Genomic DNA, 22,866 nt, shown 5'->3' with positions numbered 1-22,866 from the left:
ATTGTGTAGGGTAAAAAATGGCAAGAATTGTAGGTGCCACCCAAGTGCACACCAATAAAGCAAGAAAGCCTAACCTTTAATAACATGATCTTCACCAACCCTCCTACTATGATTGGCTCCTTAAGTGAACCAGGCTCATAGAGCCAGATGGATGGTCAGCCTATCATGGTTACCTTCTCTTCAGGTTGGAAAGTTGCTGACCCTTTCCTCAGCTGGCTGTCCTCTTACAGTGTCCCTTATCTGCTTCCCATAGCTTGGCACAGGAAGCAATAAATCTCTCAGACTCTGACCTTACAACACCAAGACCTTTTGACACAACTGTGTGTTGAATAACATAAGGTTTCAGACTGACTGAGTCCCAAAGAAGGTTCTTGACTTAACAGAAATGACAAGCACAAGCCATTGAAATGATCTTCGAGAGCAATTTGGAAAAGCAGGAAAACATCTTTTGATTCTTGACCTTGTAAAGGGTCTTGAACCTGTTCACTCTGTTTCTATTGCCACGATCCTGCCTGACCTGCTGAATATTAACAATTAACAGATTTCATATTCCACCCTGAGATCATCTTATCTGTGGACATCAGTTTGCTAAAACTTTGTACAGTTTATTTATCACCTTCAGCCCACTGACAATATTTCTTGCCATTTTGTATTGATGTTCTGCACTCTTATATTCCCACTGAATACATGATAATTATACTGTCCCTTATTCAAAGCCAGGAATTGACAGGTGCTGGAACAAATATTGCAATGATACATCAAGAAAGGATTTGGATTAGATCTTCACAAAACTTTTCCACTTTCTCACATGCCCAAATTGCATGTACTATTGTTCCCGTTTCCTTCTTACAATGAAAACATCTGTCTGATACTGTTGGGTCCCATTTATTTAACTTTTGGGGCGTGGTGTATAGCCTGTATAACCAATTATATTGTATCATGCGTAACCTCGTGTTTATTGTATTTCTCATAGTTCCGGAGCACAGCTTTTCCCATGCTTCATTCTTAAAATCACAAAAACCAACATACCAAAAAATCCAGAGATCTTTCTTCTAAGTAACATAAGAAGTAAAGAACTAGGACTCGATTTGGATGGAGCACAAAAAAGATTTATTATGATAGCCTTAGCTGTAGCAAAAAAATGTATTATGTCAACCTGGAAATTAGAAGATAGCCTGAGAATACAGCAATGGTACATAGAAATGAATAAATGTATTCCATTGGAAAAAATAACATATAATTTAAGAAATAACATCACAGTATTCGAACAAATTTGGGAACTGTACATAGAACAAACAGAGAAGTCCTACCGCGGACCTCCACCACCTAAAATGACAGAAGGAGAAGACGACGAAATGAACTGACCCAGTATGTAAAAGTAGAAGACACAAATTTCTTGTTTATTTTCATTGTGTGATGACATTGTTTAATGGGTTTAATGTATCATATAGGTTGAACGTTGAGTTGGTGGGGAGGGGGGGGGTGAAGGAGGGAGGGAAGGGAGGGGGGGAAAGGGGAGAAAAATGACTGTGTATATTCAAGAGGGAAATGTTTGTGTGTATTTTGGTTAGAATGGTTCATAGTGTGAAAAATAAAAAAAATTTAAAAAAGAAAAGATTTGGATGCTTGTAGTCTACATCAAGCCAAATTTATTAAGATTACATACTTGTTTAGACCCAGTGTATTTATCATCACTGAACTGTCACCACTGCTTGATAAATGACCTGTTTTAATTAAATTTGGGAAAGATATATTTTAGTTTTATTAGGACACTAAAACACAATAGAATGAAATGTTTGGGAGGATGCTTAACACACTGTTTCATAGATTGCTCTTCACAATGAATATATGATCTGAGCTCTATTTCCAATATATAGTCTTGCAATTTTCAGGTATTGCCTTATGGTAAGTTATTATCACCCTGTCGTCTCTAAAAATTGTAGCTGGGATTTATTTGAAAAGTGGCAACAATTTTGATGATCAAGGTTTGGTAATGTTCACATCAAAAATCATAACCATAAATTAAAGCAACACTTTGAATTCCAGTACAGTTTTTAGCCACTGAAATGTCAGGCATGAGCAATTCAGCAAAGCAGGAATACACCTTCTGATTCCTTGACTTTTGGGGAATGTGTAGCAGTAATACTAACATCATCAGTGTACAAGGTGGTCACATGACTTCCCCCACCCACTGAAGAGACCAGTGAGGAATTGCTTAACTTACTTTGGAAGTTTGGCACAAACAGCAAGACTATGCAGAGCAGTAGAATTGTGGTTGATACTGTCAAAAAGTTTTAATGATACCATGAGTGACAGAAGAGCCCACTTCATTGGCACTCCTTCAGCATCCAATCTCTCCCACGATCACTAGTGCACCATGGCTGTCATGTGGATCATCTGCAAATTCACTACTACATCATGAAAAGTGTCCATGAAAGTTACTTTAAAACCCATGATCTCTGCCACTTTAATGAACAAGGCCTCAGCAATCTCATAAAACAACAAGAAGCTAGAAGAACTCAATTGGTCAGAAGTAGCAATTGACATTTCTGTTTGGGACACTTTATCAAAATTCTTTGTTCCTGTTACATTTTTCTTTCAACAGGTCATTTTAATTTAGCAACCTGCAAAGTGTGAAATTCTCAGTTTTCTCTTTTAGTCATGAATGTATGCATGAAATGTTTCAATATTCACATTTTTATTAAATATTTGTATATTGTCATATGAATGTATATTTGCATGAGACAAAACATATTCCAGTATAAACATAAAACCATATACCGGTACTTAGCTAATTAAAAGTGTAATAATGAAATATTAAACATATCTAGTTAAGGAAGATCTTGAAATGTAAAAATAACTTTTAACCATTTCCTTTACAAATAGTGAATTTTTAGGGGACCGATTTCTTATATGGGATTCAATATTTCATTCAAAGTCAAACTTATCATTTAGTTTCTTTATTGAAAATTTTGCAGGTGATTATTGTCAAAGAAATAGTTTAAATAGGTAGTCAATTTGAACATAATAAACTGATTTGTCATTTCTCAAAAACTTTTAAACAAGTTAATGCAGCATTTTTGTCGACCAATTTTCCAATATCAAATGTTCAAATAACACTTTTTTTTCCCTCAGGAATTTCCCAAAATGATTTGTCATGGCCATTCTGAATCACTAGTGGTTTTAAGACTACAGGCATGTAACAGTGCAATCAAGAAATTTTGCCACTACACGGGCAGTCTAAAAAAGTATGTGCGAGAATTTTGAGTTAATTCCTGCAGTGCGATTTATCCTGCAGGACCCCTACAACTTTTTGGAGGAAGCCTGCGGTGTAAATCGTACCATAAAAATTCATTGACGGTCATTCACTCTACTGAAAATCTAACCACCGGGACTGTTGCACTCAGGTACTTGCAGTTCAAAAAGGCGCCCAGTGTGAACGTCCACATGGGCAGTAATTATGTTAATTTTTCAGTGATTTTCCCCACATTGCAGCCTAAAAAAAAGTGTCAAAGTCCTTTTATTTGTTAGCTAGCTGACTCTCACCCCTTGCTCATTCCCAACTAAACAAAAAGATATTTACATTTATCTGATAGTGGCACCATATCTCGATGAACAATGAAGAGGAATGCATTGCAATATTCGACTGAAACAAGCTCACAATGAGCACAAAAAGAAAATTGTGATTTTTCTTTAAATTAATAATACTGTTCTTACACACACAAGACATAGCTTGACATTCACCAAGTGACTATCATTAACTCAGAGCACCATTGCACACAATATATTTTAAAAATCAGTTTTTAACTTCTGTGGTCCTCACTGAGCCTTCACCATGAAAACAGTAAATATTGTTGAATAACTGATTTTTTAAAAATGTTCTCAATCAATGTATTTGGTAAGATTTCAAAGGCTAAATTGGCAATGAAGTGGTTTGATGGAATTAATGTTCCCAGTTGCCTGTGTTTAATTCCTTATTTTGAAATACTGGAAATTATATTGGCCCAAATCTCAGAAACCAACTATTTCAATGGACATTCATACACCAGTATACACAAAGAATTATTCAAAGTACAAATCTGCTTATTTTACATTATGCTATAAATTGAGATTCATAATAAAATAAACATTATTTTGCTTGACAATAGTTTAAAATTAGAAACCTCTCATCATTAAAAAGTTTTACCAACATTCATATTAAAAGTATTTAAAAAAAGACTTTTGGTTGAATTATACACAATAAATGCTCATATTTTTCCAATATAATACCCTGTAATTAAAAATGAAAGTTACTTGAAAGAGATTCTTTAGAAAACTGCTGGTTTATTCAACCTAATCCTTCATACCAACAATATTAAATGGAATATCATCACAAATCTTCCAGTTAAAGATGGGATAACTCCTGAGATATGAAATGTATCTAATGATGAAAAAGTGTTCACAGGATTGGAACTGGCAGACATAAAGTTCAAATGTCAAGGGTTGAATTGCTTCATAAAATTGTAAGCTTCCATTTTAGACTTCATTGCAATTTCAGAGAACATTGGTTCAAGGCCTTAAGCAGTACTGGTCGGGATGTTTATGCATTAAGAATCTCCGCTTCCAGATCCACTCAGAGTATAAATGGACATTTATTTGTTCAATGAAGGTGATAGGATGATCTATGTCAGATAAATTATTCTAATTCATGACTGACTATCAATTGTAGCCCAATGTTTTTTTTTCTCTAAAAATATGGAACGCTTCACGAATTTGCGTGTCATCCTTGCGCAGGGGCCATGCTAATCTTCTCTGTATCGTTCCAATTTTAGTATATGTGCTTCCGAAGCGAGCACTGTAGCCCAATGTTGAGATAACATCCTAGAGACTTTGGAAAAAAAAATCTCACCCACCTTCTTAACTGGGAGTCTTGTCATAACCAGAAAATGCTTCAGACCACGCTCAGCAGTACAACTAGAATTACAAGGCAGTACATGGAATAGTACAAGCAATTTTACATTTAAATTCCCATATCAGGGCAAGGGACTCTGTTTATTTCCAAAATAAAAAGCATTTTTACACAGAATTGTCGGTACATTATTTGTCCCCAGAACTCATTTAACTGACGCAAGTGAAACAAGCTCCTACATCAGGTGCAATATCTTTATAATGTTGGAAAAATGTTCATTGACAAACTATGGGGAAATAATGACCAGCATAGAAGTTGAGCTATCGTACATTCAAACACAACTGTCTGATTAGACACAGTTGCAAATCATTGAGTTCAAGTACGTAATCTAATATAGATTGATTAACCCAAACCTTCACAATAATAGCCTGATAATTAAACTGCCACCATTTAAATTTTGGTGATCTATACATTTATAATACTGAAAGGTCATGACAAGATTTTGATCGCACTTTATAAGCCATCTTTTTATTGTTTTTTGCAACTAGTCTATCCAAAAAGCGTCGGGCTTTCCTGGGAAAGCTCTCTCTCCTTTTGTATTGGGCCATTCTTCGTTCATTCACTTCTTTGCTGTCTCTCCTTAGCCGAACCTGTCGTACAATTCCTTCAAAGAGCTCCTGTACATTATGCTGGACTGCAGCAGACGTCTCAATGAATTTGCAGTCAAAAACAACAGCACAAGATCTCCCCTCTGCAGATGAAAAAGTGTTTTTTAAAAAGACACATAATATACATCTCCTGATTCAAGTCATTTTCTCCTGGCAAAAGAAATAACCTTTTTGACTAGTGTTGTGATGGCAATTAGAAATTCGGATTTAACTGGAAGATTGTTCTGCCAAATCCATTGGCTTACAGGTGTATTTGTTTAAGCAATAACATTTTCACCTTTAAAGTGCTCAAGGTATCACAATAAATGACTTTTTAGTGCATTGATAATTGCACAAGAGTTATTTAGAAAGAGCAAAAAATACCATTAATGTGCCATTAATATTTCCAAGCAGATGATTAGAGATTAAAGGTTACATGGGGTAAGAATTAGAACTCTCTGGTCTTTGAATAGTTACACAAGATATTTAATTGCTTTAATAAGCAAGCAGGAACTCAGATTAACGTCACCCAAGAACAAAGACAGGTCTAGTTATGTAGTGTCTCCTCAGTATTATGCTGGTGTACATGTGCTGGATTTGCATTACTCTCAAGCCACAGTTGAAGAGTAATTTCAAAAAAGCACATGAGATTATTGCTACATTAAAATGATTGATTATCTATAAAATCAGGTAAATCCCCTCAAAGGTTTGGTCTTGTAAGTAAATAATGTTCATTTAGGAAGATAATGAAGAGTCATGAATCCAGCCAAAAATCAAAAATTTCAGGGTTATCAGGAATGAAAAGGCCAGAAATGTTGGGACAAGATTTACTCAAAAAAAAGGAGAAATTAAAGCAGGCTGGAGAATTTTTAAACTGATTGACATACTCCAAAGGAACAAATTATGTTAAACCCTAATATTTAATCTGTAAATTCTCTAAGTTAACAAAGGATTTGTAGATAAATTAATGTCTATCAGGTGCTGACGTGTTCCTGAAGGAGGTTTCACAACTTGGGTCAGGTACTTATTTGGAGCACCCTCGAGGTGAGTAGGTTGGAAATTCTGGTAAAGAATCCTGGATTGGGCAAAAGGTGTCTGGTTGCATTACAAAATACAAATGATTGGTCAAATCTTCAAGCATTTGTTTCCAAATCTAAGATCCAACATCCAATTTTTTTTATACAGAATAGAATCTGTCACAAGCTAGACCAAGTGTATTCAATTCTAATTTAGAAAACCAGACAAATTAAGAAAGAAAATAAAAACACAAAATGCTGGAGAAGCTCAGCAGGTCAAACAGTGTCCTTTATGTAGTGGGAGTGTGACTTGGAATTGGAATGGTTGGCCACTGGGAGGTCGCTCCTGTTGCGAATAGAGAGGAGGTCCTCAGCAAAAACAATCTCCCAAACAGTGACCAGTCTCTCTGATGTAGAGAATGCCACAAAAGGACCATCAGATGAAGTAAATAAGTCCTCTGGATGTACAAGTGAAGTGTTGCTTCACTTGAAAGCCCTGTTTGGGGCCCCAGACCATAGTGAGGGAGGAAGAGTGGGAGGTGTCAGAGAGACCGGTTGCAGACTAGATCACTTTGCTGAGCACCTCCTCTCCGTTTGCAACAACAGCGACCTCCTAGTGGCCAACCATTTCAATTTTGAGTCACACTCCCATGCTCACACGTCTGTCTGTGCCCAGACCACAAATTGGAGGAACAACATTTCATTTTCCATCTGAGCATTCTCCAGTCAGATGAATGTTAACACTCACTTTACTGCTTTCCACTAAACCTGCTTGCCTTTTCTTTCCCTTCCCCCTTTTACTGTCTTTCCAGTTCTTCCACCCAGCCAGCCATCCCTCCTCCCCCTCATTGCTGCTGTTCCCTGCCTCCTTTCTTCACCTATCATCTCCTGGCTTTACCACCACCACTCTTCTGTTCAGATGCCTGCCGGCATTTTCTCATACTTTGATGGAGGGCTCAAGCCTGAAATGTCAATTATGTATCTCTCCCTTTGCGATATAAAGGACACTGTTTGACCTGCTGACCTTCTCCAGCATTTTGTGTTTTTACTTCAACCCATGGTGTCTATAGAATTTTGTGATTTACTTTTTTAAATTAAGAAAGATACCTGCCACAGATACTTCCCGACAGCGCACAAGATCACATTTATTCCCAACCAATATAATTGGAATATCTTCGGCCTGTCGTATTCTTCGGAGATGGATGCGAAGTTCAGAAGCTTTATCGAAGCTTGCTCTGTCTGTGATGGAGTAAACAATAAGGTAGGCATCGCCTATCTGCATACAATAATCCTGTACCCAGTTATCTTCATCCTATTACCAAACATAAAATGACACAAAAATATCAGAATCAATTCTCTTTCTGGATCATCAAATGCAACAATTAAAACAGAGAGAATTTGTAGTTTACAAGTTCCTGCCTGTTTAAAAATGTAACATACCAAAGGAAATAACCAGATCTCACAAATAACTGCGGAAATTATATTTATTCAATTTATCTTTTGTAAGATGGAAAGAAAACACTTGGGTAATCTTTGCAAAAGGAATGTGACATTTTTACGTGATGTTCCTACAATACATTTTCCCGAGGACATTATCTATTAAAGTTTATTATCATCTGAGTGAACATACACAACCAGATGAAGCAACATTTTTCCAGAACACTGTGCACTCACATACACAGCACACAAGAATCACATATGTACATAAAAATATCATTTAAATATATGATATTTTTGGGATGATTTGTGGTTACAAGATACTGCTCATCAGTCTCAGAGCCTGTGGGAAGAAGCTATTTCCAAGTCCAGCAGTTCTGATTTTGATGCTCCAATATCTCTTTCTTGATGGTAGTGGGTCAAATATACTTTGTGCTGGATTGAAAGGGTCCTCAATAATTCTTTGAGCCCTCAGTGGCCAGGCTGAGTACCACACTGGAGGATTCTGGGAAGGTCTCTGGATATAGGGTAAATCTGGACAAGAGTGAGATCATGCCTTTGACAAAGGAAGATTATAGACAATACCAACAGGGAAGTCAATTCAAATGGCCATAAGAAGGCATTAAATATTTGGGGATAAATGTAGATAAGGATTTGCACAATTTATACAAACACATTTACCTCCATTTGCTCCAGAAGACTGAGGAGGACCTCAGTAGATGGAGAACTCTGCCCATAACTTTGGTGGGCAGAGTTAGCTGTGTTAAAATGAAAGTGATGCCAAGGCTACAATATCTATTTCAGTCGTTACCAATTCCATTGCCCCAGGATTTTTGTCAAGATGCTCAATTGATGTGTCAGAAAGTTCCTGTGGAATGGTAAAGTAGCTAGAATCTCCATGGAAAAGTTGATTTGGGATTATAAACTGGGGGGAGGGGGGGGTTTAAATTGTCAGATTTCAAAAAGTATTACTGGGCAGCCCAGGCAAGGTTTAACGTCTCACTTTTTGAGGAAGGCTCCCCCCTTTTCCCCCCACCCCTTCCTGGGTACAAATTGGACTACATGCAGTAGGAGAAAAGATGGCAGGAGAATTCATATAAAAATGGGTCACCAAATTATTCTCAAAGAAAATAGAAATCCGCAGATTAAAGCATGTACTGTGGAAAAGAATAAGATGGGGATATCTCCCAAAAACCCATTGGCCCAGAACAACTTAATTCCTCTGACTCTGGACAATAAAATCCTGGGTACTTGGTGCCAGAAAGGGATCAGGTGTATTGAGGGTTGTTACAAGCCCACCTCACTGACAAAAGACAAAGGAGGAAAAACCCAACACCCAACCCCAACCAACCAATTTTCCCTTGCAACCACTGCAACCGTGTCTGCCTGTCCCACATCAGTCTTGTCAGCCACAAACGAGCCTGCAGCTGACGTGGACATTACCCCTCCATAAATCTTCGTCCGCGAAGCCAAGCCAAAAGAAGAGACAAGCGAGGGCAGCTCATGTCATTCAAGCAAATGAGGAATAAATAAGATTTGTCTAATAGAATGTTCTTCTGCATTCTGCAACTAAGATTTTTTTTGGGGGGGGGACAAACTGGGACCATCTATGACCCTGCTTGTGTATAATGACATTGGAGATTCTAATTCAAAGGGGAATGTGTGTAAGTTTATTTCTATGATGTATTTTATATTCCAAAGTGAGAGCCCAAAAGCTGGACTTACACAGGTCAAGGGAAAGATGGGAGTCAGACTTGGTCAGATCTGTATCTGGACAGCATGACAGCTGTTATTAATGCCAGGTTCTGGTTGGTGAAATACAATTTCCTGCATCAATTGTATCTCATACCACAAAAATTACATAAATCTAAATCAGAAATCTCAGAAATGTGCTTTAGGTATGGTGTGAAGATCAGCACCTTTATCCATTCAACCTGGCTGTGTACAAAGGTGAGATCTTTCTGCAAAGACTTGGGGGACATTCTGAAAAGAATGACAAAGGTGGATTTTCCACAGGATCCAGAAATGTACCTTCTAGGAAACATTATGGACGTGAGTTTTAAATTGTCCAAGTACCAAATTCAGTTTGTGAAGGTCGGCCAGGAAATATATAGCGGTCACGTGGAAGCTGAATCCCAACTAAATATCACACATTAGAATATGGAAATGCAGAGTTGCATTCCCCTGGAGAAAATCACATACAATTTAGGTAGAAATATGACATATTCGTTAGAGTCAAGCAGCCTTGTGAGGTGTTCCATTTTGGAAGACAAACCAAGAAAGGACATGCACTGTAAATGGTGGGGCACTGAGGAGTGCAGTAGAACAGAGTGATCTGGGAGTGCAGATACATAATTCCCTGAAAGTGGCATCACATGTAGATAGGATTGTGAAGAGTTTATCTGGTTCTATGATTCATTTAAGCAATGAATGTTGTCAATAAATGAAAGGGAGGTCAGAGCAATCTTCTCAGCCATTTTGATGATCCTCTGTATTGACCTGGTCCGATGCTTTGCAGCTACCATACCATGTTATGATGGAGCTAGACTGGGAACTCTCAGTTATACTCCTGTAAAATGTTGTCAAGATGGGATAGTAGCCTTGCCCTGCTCAACCTCCTTAGGAAGTGCTGCACCTTCCTGACTAATGAGGTGTTGTGGACCCAGAATAGGTTGCCCTTTATATGCACACAACAGAATTTTGCACTCTCCACTCTCACCAAGACAGAACCATTGATGTGTAGTGGGGAGTGATCAATCTTCATCCTTCTGAAGTCCACAATCATCTCCTTTGCCTTGTCCATGTTGAGACTCAGGTTGCTGTTCTCACATTATTAGCAAAGCCTCCCAACCTCCTCTCTGTAAGCCAACACATTTTTTGCTGATGAGGCCAACTACTGTTATATCATCTGCAAACGATGATACTGTTTGAACTGAATCTGGCAGTTTTTCCTAATACAAGTCCTATTTATGATAGGTGTAAATCAGAAAGGGATCAGGCTTTGCACCTGCCTCGACTCAGATGATAGTACTTTTTGAAATCTGACAGTTTTAAACCCCCCCCCCCTCCCCCCAGTTTATAATCCCAAATCAACTTTTCCATGGAGATTCTAACTACTTTACCATTCCACAGGAACTTTCTGACACATCCATTGATCATCTTGACAAAAGCCCTGGGGCAATGGAATTGGTAACGACTGAAATAGATATTGTAGACTCGGCATCACTTTCATTTTAACACAGCTAACTCTGCCCACCAAAGTTATGGGCAGAGTTCTCCATCTACTGAGGTCCTCCTCAGTCTTCTGGAGCGAAGTGACGTAAATGTCGCTTCATCTGGTTGATGGCAAGGAGAGCTGAATTACTCAAATGAAAAGATGGCAATCCATCTACTTTACTTCAATGGCTTTCCTCCACTAAGTCATGCTTAGATTTAGAAAAAATAGAAGTTGGACATTTGATATTACCTTTAACTTTGAAAAAACCTGATGACTATTTATTCAAAATTGAACCACTTCTAGTTTTTTTTTAATCCAAGTGTGTTGTGTTTACTCAGGAAGAATCTTTTTTCTACTTACTTTGAAATGTTGTTTTTGTTTTTGGAGTTTTTTTTTTTCTCCTCCTCCCCCCCCCCCCCATTGGAGTTAGATTTTTTTTTGTTTTATCCATTTACTTAATTTCCTTACTCAATATAACTGTCAATATATGGAAATGTTGAATTAATTTGAAAGTATTTGATTTTTATATTCAAGGACAATGCATATTACTTTTTCACGTTTTCTGTATATTATTCTGTTTTTTTGTGGAAAATTAATAAAAAGATTAAAAAAGAAAAAAACATTAAAATGTGGCAGTTGATTCATGAGTTAGCATGGTGAACAGTTGAGGGCTGGGCACACACCCCTAAGGTACGGCAGTACTCAACATGATGGGACATGAGATTTTGCTACCAGCCTGGACTGACTGTGGCCTTTTGGTCCACAAGTCTAGAATCCAGTTACAGAGAGGGGTGTTGATTCCCAGCAAGGACAGTTTATCTATCAGCCTGAGTATGATAGTGTTGAATGCTTAGCTCACAAGATAAAGGAACAGAAGTAAGCCTTTTGGTCCATCAAGTCTGCTCCACCACTCCACCCTGAGCTAAATCATTCTCACATCTAGTTCCAATTTCTGGCCTTTTCCCCATATTCCTTGATACCCTGACTAATTAGATACCTATCAATCTCCTCCTTAAACTCCCCCAATAATCGGGCCTCCCCAGCTGTCCACAACCCTCTTAACCAAAGAAATTTCTCATCTGTTTTAAAAGGGTGCACTCTAATTTTATGTGAATAATTTATTTTGAGAATTTTCAATCAACATGCAGTCAAAACGAAGAATAATTAAAAAGTAAAACATAAATATACATAACATGAACAATACAAATATCGATCCACATGTCGATATTAAAGAAAGTGAGAAAAAAGAGTCAACGTGTGATTCATTTATTATAAAGAAATAAAAATTACAATAATACTACAAAAATGCAAAATTCAATGTTGAACAAAAGGGATAAAAAGATAACAGAAAGATAATAGAGAGAAAGAAGAAGAAATTAAGAGAAACCCTCCCAAGAAACAAGAAAAAGTATGAGAAAGATAAGAAAAAATAAAAGATTATTTTCACCAAGGATAAACCCCACTCCCATCAAAAGGCAAATAGCCTGACTTATCTAGGGTCCTCGGCACTGCAGGCACTGTGTGGTGGGGGGGTGGCAGGAGGGGGGAATCATTAAAGATTTACCCTGATGTACTTTAGGTATGAATTCCATGTTCTTAAAAATGCATCGTACCTGTTTCTGAGGTTATAGGTGATTTTCTCTGGGTAACACAATTATGCATTTCTATCTTCAAGTGGGTTAAACACAGTTAGGAATCAGATTTCCAAGTAACCGCTGTTCATTTCCTTGCCACTGCTAAAGTGACCTTAACAAATTTTAATTGCTATTTCAACAGCCTTATTTTTGGCCTTACGACTTCTAAATTCCCCAATAAAATAATGCAGGTACCCAAGAGTATCGAATTCCAGTAACTTTTTTCCAGGAGAATACCCAAATCTTCCCAGAATGGCCTCACTTTTGGGATGACCAGGTTGAATGCAAGAAAGTACCTGTTTTTGACCACATCAAAAACATTGGACTGATATTTCCGATTTGAATTTATATAACTTTTGTGGAGTAAGATTTAGCTGAGGCAAGAAGTTACATTGCATCAGCCCGATACCTTAATTAATCATGTTAATCATAAGTTGGACCAGCAAAATGGATAATTTTCTATACCCAAATCTGATTCCCACCTTTGTCTTGATTTATCAAGCCCTTGTTTAGGTGTTCCTGCCTAAAGTAAGGAATACATTTTTGAAATAATTTTTTTGTGTTCCCATTTCGAACCAGAGTCTCTGTTTCGCTACACTGCTGATAAGATGGTGCTGGACCTAATTTGTCCCTTAAATAAGATCTTAACTGATGAGAGCAGAAAAAAAGATGTATTTAAAACTCCATGTTTATTCCTAATGTTTTCAAATGTCATAAATTGTCCCCCTGCTCATATTAATCCTTAATACACTTGACCCCTCTCTGGGATCAAGTGTTCAGGATTTTATTATCAATCATTAATGGAATTAGCATACTTTGAGCCAGGGGTGTTTTCAGTGAAAGTCCCCTCTTGTCCCCAATTTGCGGCACCTTATCAAAGGTTACATAGCACTGAGATGCATGGGGAAGAGGAAGTTCACATACATGATTCAGAAAAAGCTACAAAGGAGATGTGACAACTAATTAGAAATAGCCTAATGGCAGAGAGATTTGCAAGTCTCTGGAAATCTTCCTCAAAGGACAGTGTCTTTCAATAGTTTACAGTGAAAGACAGACAGATTCTGATAAATAAAGTGATGCACCATCAATGACTCAAAAGACTGAAGTTGAGCAAAACTGATAGGCTTTTTTTCGCAATAGAATGAAGAAGTATCTCTGCCGTCCCAAATTGAGGAGGGGGCTGAGGGACAGTTACCTTTATTCAGGAGCCTGTGGGAGGGCCCACAGGCACAGTCAGCCAATTGGTGTGCCCAGACAGTTAAATATATACCTACAGTGGTTTACCACATAAAGGAGTGAAAAATTAAAAGGGCAATGAGAAAGCACAGTTGTGATTAACCACGATCTTATGAACAGTGGAACAGGCTCAACGGGACATGGAGTCAACTCCTGCTTTCAATTCACATGCCAATAATAGCAAATAGTAATTAGTTTTAATAACTAATGAACAAATTGATTTTAGGGATAATTGTAAATAAAAATTTTAAAAGATTACATTGTACATCTATGATACACTTATGGTGAATCTTTGCACTTAAGAGATTATGAAGAGTGGCTGAAGAGCTGGTGCCATGGCAGGGGTTCTGATTTCTGGATCATTGGGATCTCTTCTAAGAAAAGTCTGACCTGTACAGAAAGGACAGGCTGCTGTGACAGAGTATATAGATATGTTTTTAGGAGATAAATTGGGAAAGGTTTGTTAGAGTAGGTCACATGCAAGCATTTTAAAACAGATCTTATTTGAAATACTGGAGACATAGTGGCTTCTCACACCTTTATGCAAGAGCTTTGAAGAGTGCTTCAGAGACATTACTAATGGATCATTGTTTATCAAGGCAACAGATGAAAGAGCAGGCTGGAGTCACTATGGTCTGCAGGAGAGTTTGGCTGTTGTAAGAGGGTCATGTGGTTTTGCAAGTGGAGAGTGTCACACAAGCTTTCTCTGAGTCTCAGTGAGAGAGATAGATAGAGAGAGAGAGAGAGAGAGAGAGAGAGAGAGAGAGAGTGAGAGAGAAGCAGAGATCACTTGACAATGTCAGCCAGAAGAAGTTGCTGGGACTGAAACAGGACAAGCTGGCAAGCTTTTGGAAGACAGCCTAGTTGAAGCCCTTGTGATTCATGCAAGAGGAGAGGACTGGCTGTCTAATGCTTCACTTGGAATAAGTGAAACAAAAAAGAACTCTGTGGTGACCTGAAAGAAAGAGGTCATCATCTGGAGAACCCTGATGTGGCAAGTTTCATCAGCAAGACATTGAGGTGGCTGATGGAAGTATATCAGTTGTGGATGTCCTGGAACAACACATCTCTCTCTGAAAACCAACAAGAGCAGTAACCATTTACCTTTCGAGCACCAAAGTCTGATGAATTTTATACATGTTAAATTCTGTGCAGAGTATAAGAATTGCCTGAAACCAGTGAACTTGGAGGAGATTGGACTGTGAGCCAAAGAACTTGTATGAACTTATACACACATTACACACATGTGCGCTTAGAATTAGAAGGGGATTAAGTTAGGTTAAGTAAGTTAATAGTGATAAGTTAAAGTGTAATTCTGTTTTCATGTTTAAAAATAATTAAAATCACCTTTTGTTTAAGTAACCATTTGTCTTGGTGAATATCTATTGCTGCTGGGTTTTGGGATCCTCTGGGCTCATAACATTGCAAATGAACTGGAGGGGGACCAATATCCTGGTGGCCAGGTTTGCTAGAGCTGTTGTGGAAAATTTAAACTAATTTGGCGGGGGTGAGAATCCGAATGTGAGTGCAGAGATTATGGTAGAAAGACAATAGCATGATGCCATGTGTTCTGAGTTGGTGAAGAAGGACATGCAGAACATAAATGTAGCCAATTAGAGGGTTTGAAATGTGTCTATTTCAAGGCAGGAGTATTAGAAATAAAGGGGATGAACTTAGAACATGGATCAGTACGTGGAACCATGATGTTGTGGCCATTACAGAGACCTGGCTGGAGGAAGGGCAAGATTGGGTGATGCAGGTTTTGGGGTTTAGGTCTTTTAAAAGGAATAGGATGGGAAGTAGAAAAGGTAGCTAGTAGCACTACTGGTCAGAGATAGTATCACAGTTATAGAAAGAGAGGACTCTGTAGAGGGAGTATCCACTGATGTGGGTGGAAGTCAGAAATAAGGGAGCTATCACTGTGCTGGGAGTAGTCTATAAGGCCCCCAAATAACCCTCAGGACACTGAAGAGCAGATAAGCAGGCAGATTTTGGAATGCTGCAGGAAATACAGGGTTGTAGTTATGGGTAATTTCAACTCCCCTAATATTGACTGGCCCCTACTGACTGCAACAGGGATAGATGGGGCTGAATTTGTCAGGTGTATTCACAAAGGATTCCTGACACATATGTGGACCGGCCGACTAGAGGAGAGGCCATACTGGATTTGGTTCTGGGGAATGAACCTGGTCAGGTGCCAAACTCTCCGTGGGGGAGCATTTTGGTGAGAGTGACCACAACTCTCTGAGCTTCAATATAGCTATGGACAAGGATAAAAACAATCAAACTGAGTAAGTGCTTAATTGGAGAAGGGCCAATTATGAAGGGATGAGGCAGGAACCAGCAAGAATAAGTGGAAACAGGTGTTTAAGAGTGAAAGGACAGAAGTTATGTGGAGGAAGTTTAGGGTCAGCTTGTGAAGGGTTCAAGGAAAAGATGGTAGGAAAATGGAACCATGGCTGACAAAACAGGTCAGGCAACTAGTCAAGAGAAAGAAGCAAGCATACATTAGATATAGGAAGCAGGAAGGGCTCATGAGAAGTATATGGTAGCCACATAGGAGCTTAAGAAAGGACAGGAGAGCTCAATGGAGGCATGAGAAGGCCTTGGCATGTAGAATTAAGGAGAACCCAAGGCGTTCCAGGTGTATATGAAGAACAGAAGGATTACAAGAAAGAAGGAGGGGCTGCTAAAGGATAAAGAAAGCAGCAAGTGCTTGGAGGCAGAGGAGGTTGGGGAGGCCCAAAATTAATTATTTGCATCAGTATTCACAAGAGAAAAGGACCTTAATCATGGTGAGGTTGAAATTGAATAGGCCTGTGTGCTGGACAATGTAGAGAAGTAGAAGTGTTGGATCTTCTTAAAAACATCAAGATTGATGTCCCAAGGGCCGGACCCAGGCTGCTGTGGGAAGTCAGAGAAGAGATAGCTGGGGCAGTAGTGGCTGCTGCCAAAACTCCCAGTTACAGTCTCCCTCCTGCTGAGCAGTGGATCAGGTGAAATGCATTCACTGCAGTGGCTACAGAGATTTCTGTAGAGAGGAGGGAAAACTGGTGGGAAATGGTGAGGGCAGAGAGAAAACTGGGAGGAAAAGCAAGAACAACATAAAATGATCCATGCAGTTGATGGTGAGGAGGAAGGCTTTCAGCAGAAGGAAGATAAAAATGGAGTAATTGGGCAGAAAATTGACAAGTGGAATTTGATCAGTGAAGCACGAGGCAATGCGCTTCTGAATGTGCAATCAGGCAATGGAATGCATAATAAATGGAAGGAAATTTTAAGACTAGAAAGTAAAATAAAAACAGAAAACACTGGAAACATTCAGCAGGTCAGACAGCATCTGTGTAAAGAGAAAACATTAATATTTCAGATCCATGGTAATGCATCAACTCAGTTTCTCTTTCCTTGGACGCTCCCACAGAACCTGAATACAAGGGAGGATTTTGAGAGACAGGTAGAACTTAAGGGAGTAAATCCTGGAGGTAGCATGGGAAGTTAAAGGGTTACTTTCTGTTAATTAGTCAGAGGACACAATGTAAGAGCTGGGAGGTTGTGCCCAAATGGTTGAGGGTTAACTGAGGTGCATAAAATAATGTTAGTGCAAAGAGGAATAACTGATTCTCCTTGGCAGAGGGCCAAAAAAAGTGGTGGTGGAGATTGAACGTAAGACTGAGGGAAAAGAGAGAGGTTTCCAAGCAGAACAGTGGAGCTTGGTGTGAGCTTGCAGGCGCCTCAGATTGAAGAGACTGCCATCCGTGCGGTACCGCATGTCAACGGCATCTTCATTGTTGAGGTCTTTCATGGACTTTGTAGACGATGCCGCTTTAGTTGCCCATTCAGAGCCAGCTCTCCAGCACTTGACGTCCTGTTTTGCGGAAACTGCCAAAATGTTTGGCCTGGAAGTCAGCCTGAAGAAAACTGAGGTCCTCCATCAGCCAGCTCCCCACCATGACTACCAGCACCCCCCCCCCCACCCACATCTCCATCAGGCACACTGAACTCAAAACAGTTAAGCAGTTTACCTACCTTGGCTGCACCATTTCATCTGATGCAAGGATCGACAATGAGATAGACAACAGACTCGCCAAGGCAAATAGCGCCTTTGGAAGACTACACAAGAGTCTGGAAAAACAACCACCTGAAGAAACACACAAAGATCGTATACAGAGCCGTTGTCATACCCACACTCCTGTTCGGCTCCGAATCATGGGTCCTCTACCGGCATCACCTACGGCTCCTAGAAAGCTTCCACCAGCATTGTCTCCGCTCCATCCTCAACATTCATTGGAGTGACTTCATCTCCAACATCGAAGTGCTCGAGGTGGCAGAGGCCGACAGCATCGAATCCACGCTGCTGAAGATCAAACAGCGCTGGGTAGGTCACGTCTCCAGAATGGAGGACCATCTGGAGCTCTCCACTGGCCACCGAGACAGAGGTGCACCAAAGAAGAGGTACTAGGACTGCCTGAAGAAAGCTCTTGGTGCCTGCCACATTGACCACCGCCAGTGGGCTGATATCACCTCAAACCGTGCATCTTGGCGCCTCACAGTTCAGCGGGCAGCAACCTCCTTTGAAGAAGACCGCAGAGCCCATCTCACTGTCAAAAGACAAAGGAGGAAAAACCCAACACCCAACCCCAACCCACCAATTTTCCCTTGCAACCGCTGCAACCGTGTCTGCCTGTCCCGCATCAGACTTGTCAGCCACAAACGAGCCTGCAGCTGACGTGGACTTTACCCCTCCATAAATCTTCGTCCGCAAAGCCAAGCCAAAGAGAAAGAGTGGAGTATGCTAGAAGAAGAGAATGTTATTGCAGTTAAACAGTTTTTGGAATGGTGTGACTATCATATCTGTGGATCTTGTACCAGAGGCTGAGATTAGGTTGGTAGCTCTTTTATTGACAGAAATAAATGCAATGGCCTTTGCTGGGATCCAAGTTTTCTGTGATTATAGAAATAAGAGCAGGAGCAGGCTAAATGATCCCTTGACCTTGGTCTGCCATTCAATGCGACCATGGGTGACTGAATTTCATTTTTCTACCCTCTTCCTATTGCATCTGACTCCCACAAAACTGCCTATCTTGGCCTGAAATATAGTTAAGGACAGCATTTAAGGAAGATTTCCAAAGGTTCACAACGCACTGAGAAAAGAAATGCCTCCTCATCCATATCACAAATTAATAAACCCTAATTCCAAACCTATGCCCCTAGTTTGAGATGAGCCCACGAATGGAAAAATGATCTCTGCATTGACCTTTAGAATCTTACACAAGGCCACCTCCATTTTTCTTTACTCAAATAAATACAGGCATGACTTGCTCATCATTTTATCAATAGGGCAACAGTGTCATCCTCCAATTCAACCTGCTGAATGCTCCAAAACAAAGATATCTCTTTCTAAATAAAAGGAAATCTATAGCAGAAATCCGGATGTGGTCTCAAAAATGCCCTGTCTGGACAAAACTTCCTAATTTCAATGCAACATGCTCTTGCAATAAAGGCCAACAATAAATTAGCTTTCCTAATTACTTGCTGAACATTAACTTTTTCTGTTTAATTTGGATGGATACCCAGCTATTTCTCTGCAGTAGTACATTGCAGTCGCTCTCCATTGTTTTCACTTTTTTTATTCTTCCTACGAAAGTGAATAATGTCATTTCCCAATTTAATGTTCCAGCTTCTAATTTTTTACCAACATCCTTAACAGAATATTCCTTTGCAGACCATTTGTGTCCATAGTTCAGTTGTTTTTCCACCTATCTTGTAAATACACTGAAAGAGTCTATTTGGGACAATGCCAACTTCCAAGAAAGAAATCCCATCAATCTCAATTGCCCTTCTTATTTTGCTGTACCACTGCAACTATCTCACACACATTCTCATCAACTCCCTTTTGACTCCTTTTTGCATTAACCTACATCAAGGGATCACTTGCAGTGGCCAATTAACCTCCAGCACATTTTCGGGGTTGTGGGAGGAAACCAGAGCATGAGAGAACATGCAAACTTCATCCACCTACCACCCGAGGACTAGTTAATCACAGGTCCCTGAACTGCATTGTGAGCAAATTTGGCTTGTTTCATTTGGTTGCTTCATCAAAGTCATAAACATGGATTGTAAATAGTTGTGGCTCATCGCTAATCCCTGGCTCAATCCACTACTTTCATCTTACAAACCTGAAAATGACTGATTTATTCTGCGAATCTTTTGTTAGTTATTCAACCTTCTATCCAATGGGAGAGCTCTCACCTGTGTGGGAACTTTATTATCTACCCTGGAATTCAAATTTGTTCCCTTTTATTTCCCCAGTATATTACATTCTCAAGACACTAACAAACATATTTCATTTCTAAACTACAATGGCTCTGGCTTATTTTGTATGATCTTTCTTTAGAAAATTTTGCAATACTAATGAATTTCAGCATTTTTGCAAAGACAGATGTCAGGTAACTGGTTGATGGATTTGTGGTTTTAAATTCCTGTTCTCTTGAATGAAAGTGAGGAGGGGATAAATATGGGTGACAGAAAAGGTCAACAGCAAAGTACTGAGTAAAAGAAGCTCCCAAGGAAAAGAGACGTTGCAATTGCATCATGTGCCATAATTTGCTATTAGGCAATCAATCAGGGCAGGGTGCGCAGATCCTTTAATCCATGTCAGGGTCATTTGTCTACACAAGTCAATCAATATGGGAGAGTCAGTGAAAACAAAATTGATGTTTCAGCAAGAACTTTTAATATATGTATGTTTTTGTAGTGAAGGAACAACAAATATTGAAGGTCGCAACTTTTGACCAATTTCTGTTTGTAAGATAGGCAAATTATATGCATTAAAGTTGTAATTGGGGGAATGGTATATTCCTGACACTGACATGAGTGTTGGGGAGAAAAAAAGACAGGAAGGCCAAGCCCTGCTGGTTAGGACTTCACTGAATATGGGTACTGATGCCTCAAAACACAAGAGCTTATTGTCAAATGCACCAACGTTATTACTTGGTGCAGCCACATCAGTACACAAGCAACAATAGTATAAATTAAGATTGCCAAAATACACCACGAGACAAAAAAATAGATAATAAATAAAAAAGGATGGATAGGTAAATACATTTTCAAAGTACGTGTACAAAATTTTGGATTTACAAATGGAAGGTAGGGGCAAATTGTTTTCTTCTGGATTCAAATCTCATTTAGAAGGACTTTTGAATCCAGTTCCTGTAATTCACATACAGAAATCCAGTCAGATTTATATTAAGTAAGTCAGACCCATATTTATTTATTCATTCTCCCTTCAAAATCTTCGATCATTTCATGCAACTTTAAATTAATATAGCACTCACATTTTTTCCATTTACTAAAAAATGTTCATGAGTAAATCCTACAGCAGTAAACCAGTTACAGCAATGCAAAATATTTTACATAGCACATATTTGTTTTGCATGCCATGCATGTGTCATTTTGGCAGGTTACAAATTAAACGACGATATTGGAGCTACATGCTAGCTCATGTAGTTTGATAGATAGTAATAGCTGTTCTTGCATGACAAGAATATTTTTTGAAGCAATCCATAATTACATACTTCACAACTTATGCATGGACTATTACTCAGTGATAGAAAATAATTTTACTACCTTGTTTTCCCATGTATCCATAACAATAAGAGTAGTACCTTCACCATCAACAGTAATGGTTCGCTCATAGGTGTCTTCTACAAAAATTAGGAAATTAAATTCAATACACAAGAGAAATTCATTATAACTATATTGCATTGTCAGTTTATTAATCATCAAGATAGAATCATTAAATTATACCAAAAGAGGTGTGATACTACAGATTCTATCACCAATGTGTACATGTACAGATGGTAGTGTAGGATGACTGTGATTGGCTGAGAGTGTAGCCACACCTACTGGCAGGTCTTAAAGGATTGCTCCTCACCAGACCAGGTCATTCTGGACTGGTCGAATAAGTCTTTGGTTCTTTCGACGCGCATTACAAGAGGTCATTTATCCCTTTGAGCCATGCTGTCTCTTCATGCAGCAATCCTCTCAGTCCCAACTCCCCAATTATCCATTATCCTGGAGTCATTCACTCCCATGTTCATCCAGTTCTTTTGAAGTAACTAATTGATACTATTTCCACCACCCTATTATGTAGTGAACTCCAGATCACAATTTCTCCTTTACTAAATATGTGGTTAAAGTTAATAGAAAAAAATATAGAATTCTTTTCCTGCAATTCTTGTTATTTGAATATCCCAATTTAGTTTGCTTCCTATTCATGTACATGCTATCAACTGTTTAGAGAAAATTTCTGATTATTTGTTCCAATATCTCACATTGTGATCTAGTGTCAATCCCTTTTAATCACCATTAAGTGTTGTAACACAAATGTACTCGCCTTCTGGTTACACCAGAAGCAAGAGATGTCATGTCTTAAACAAAAGACACAAAAGTGCTGGAGGAGTTCAGCAGGTCTTGCAATGTTCATAGGAGGTAAAGCTATATAACCAACATTTTGCACCTGAACCCTTCTTCAAAAGCAGTAATATCGGTACTCAGATCTTCCAGGTTGAGCTCGTAGCATGCAAGACCTTCCCAAGAAGAATGCAAGCGTATAGCTCTGATTCTGCATTTGCTAACAAACTGAATATGGGTCACATGATGCGATGATACAAGTGTTTTTAAAATCATCTGATACTGAAGGTTTCTTAATGGATGCCTTGTTAAGACAGGAACATTTTTAAGTAATACTCTAATTATAGACCTTCTGGCAAGAACAGAATTTATTGACCAC

General features: G+C 38.9%; 1 protein-coding gene and 1 non-coding gene across 2 annotated transcripts in view; both read right to left on the bottom strand.

Moving 5' to 3' along the window:
• Nucleotides 1-1,103: 1,103 nt before the first annotated feature.
• The window catches only part of gem (GTP binding protein overexpressed in skeletal muscle), a 43,094-nt gene continuing 21,331 nt past the window's right edge, over nt 1,104-22,866 (bottom strand). Inside the window, exons 3-5 of the mRNA XM_069921893.1 lie at nt 21,702-21,778; nt 7,659-7,863; nt 1,104-5,639 (exon numbers count right to left, since the gene is read on the bottom strand). Of these exons, the coding sequence (XP_069777994.1) occupies nt 5,362-5,639; nt 7,659-7,863; nt 21,702-21,778 (560 nt within the window). The 3' untranslated portion in view covers nt 1,104-5,361. The remainder of the gene's footprint in view (nt 5,640-7,658; nt 7,864-21,701; nt 21,779-22,866) is intronic.
• Nucleotides 4,729-4,835, bottom strand: LOC138755943 (U6 spliceosomal RNA). The gene has a single exon (XR_011352640.1). It is a non-coding gene; the product is annotated as a U6 spliceosomal RNA (small nuclear RNA).

This window comes from Narcine bancroftii, chromosome 2, assembly GCF_036971445.1.
Source record: "Narcine bancroftii isolate sNarBan1 chromosome 2, sNarBan1.hap1, whole genome shotgun sequence".
Taxonomy (NCBI): domain Eukaryota; kingdom Metazoa; phylum Chordata; class Chondrichthyes; order Torpediniformes; family Narcinidae; genus Narcine; species Narcine bancroftii.
Note: the sequence above shows the minus strand (reverse complement) of the source record. Positions and strands in the feature narration are given on the sequence as shown.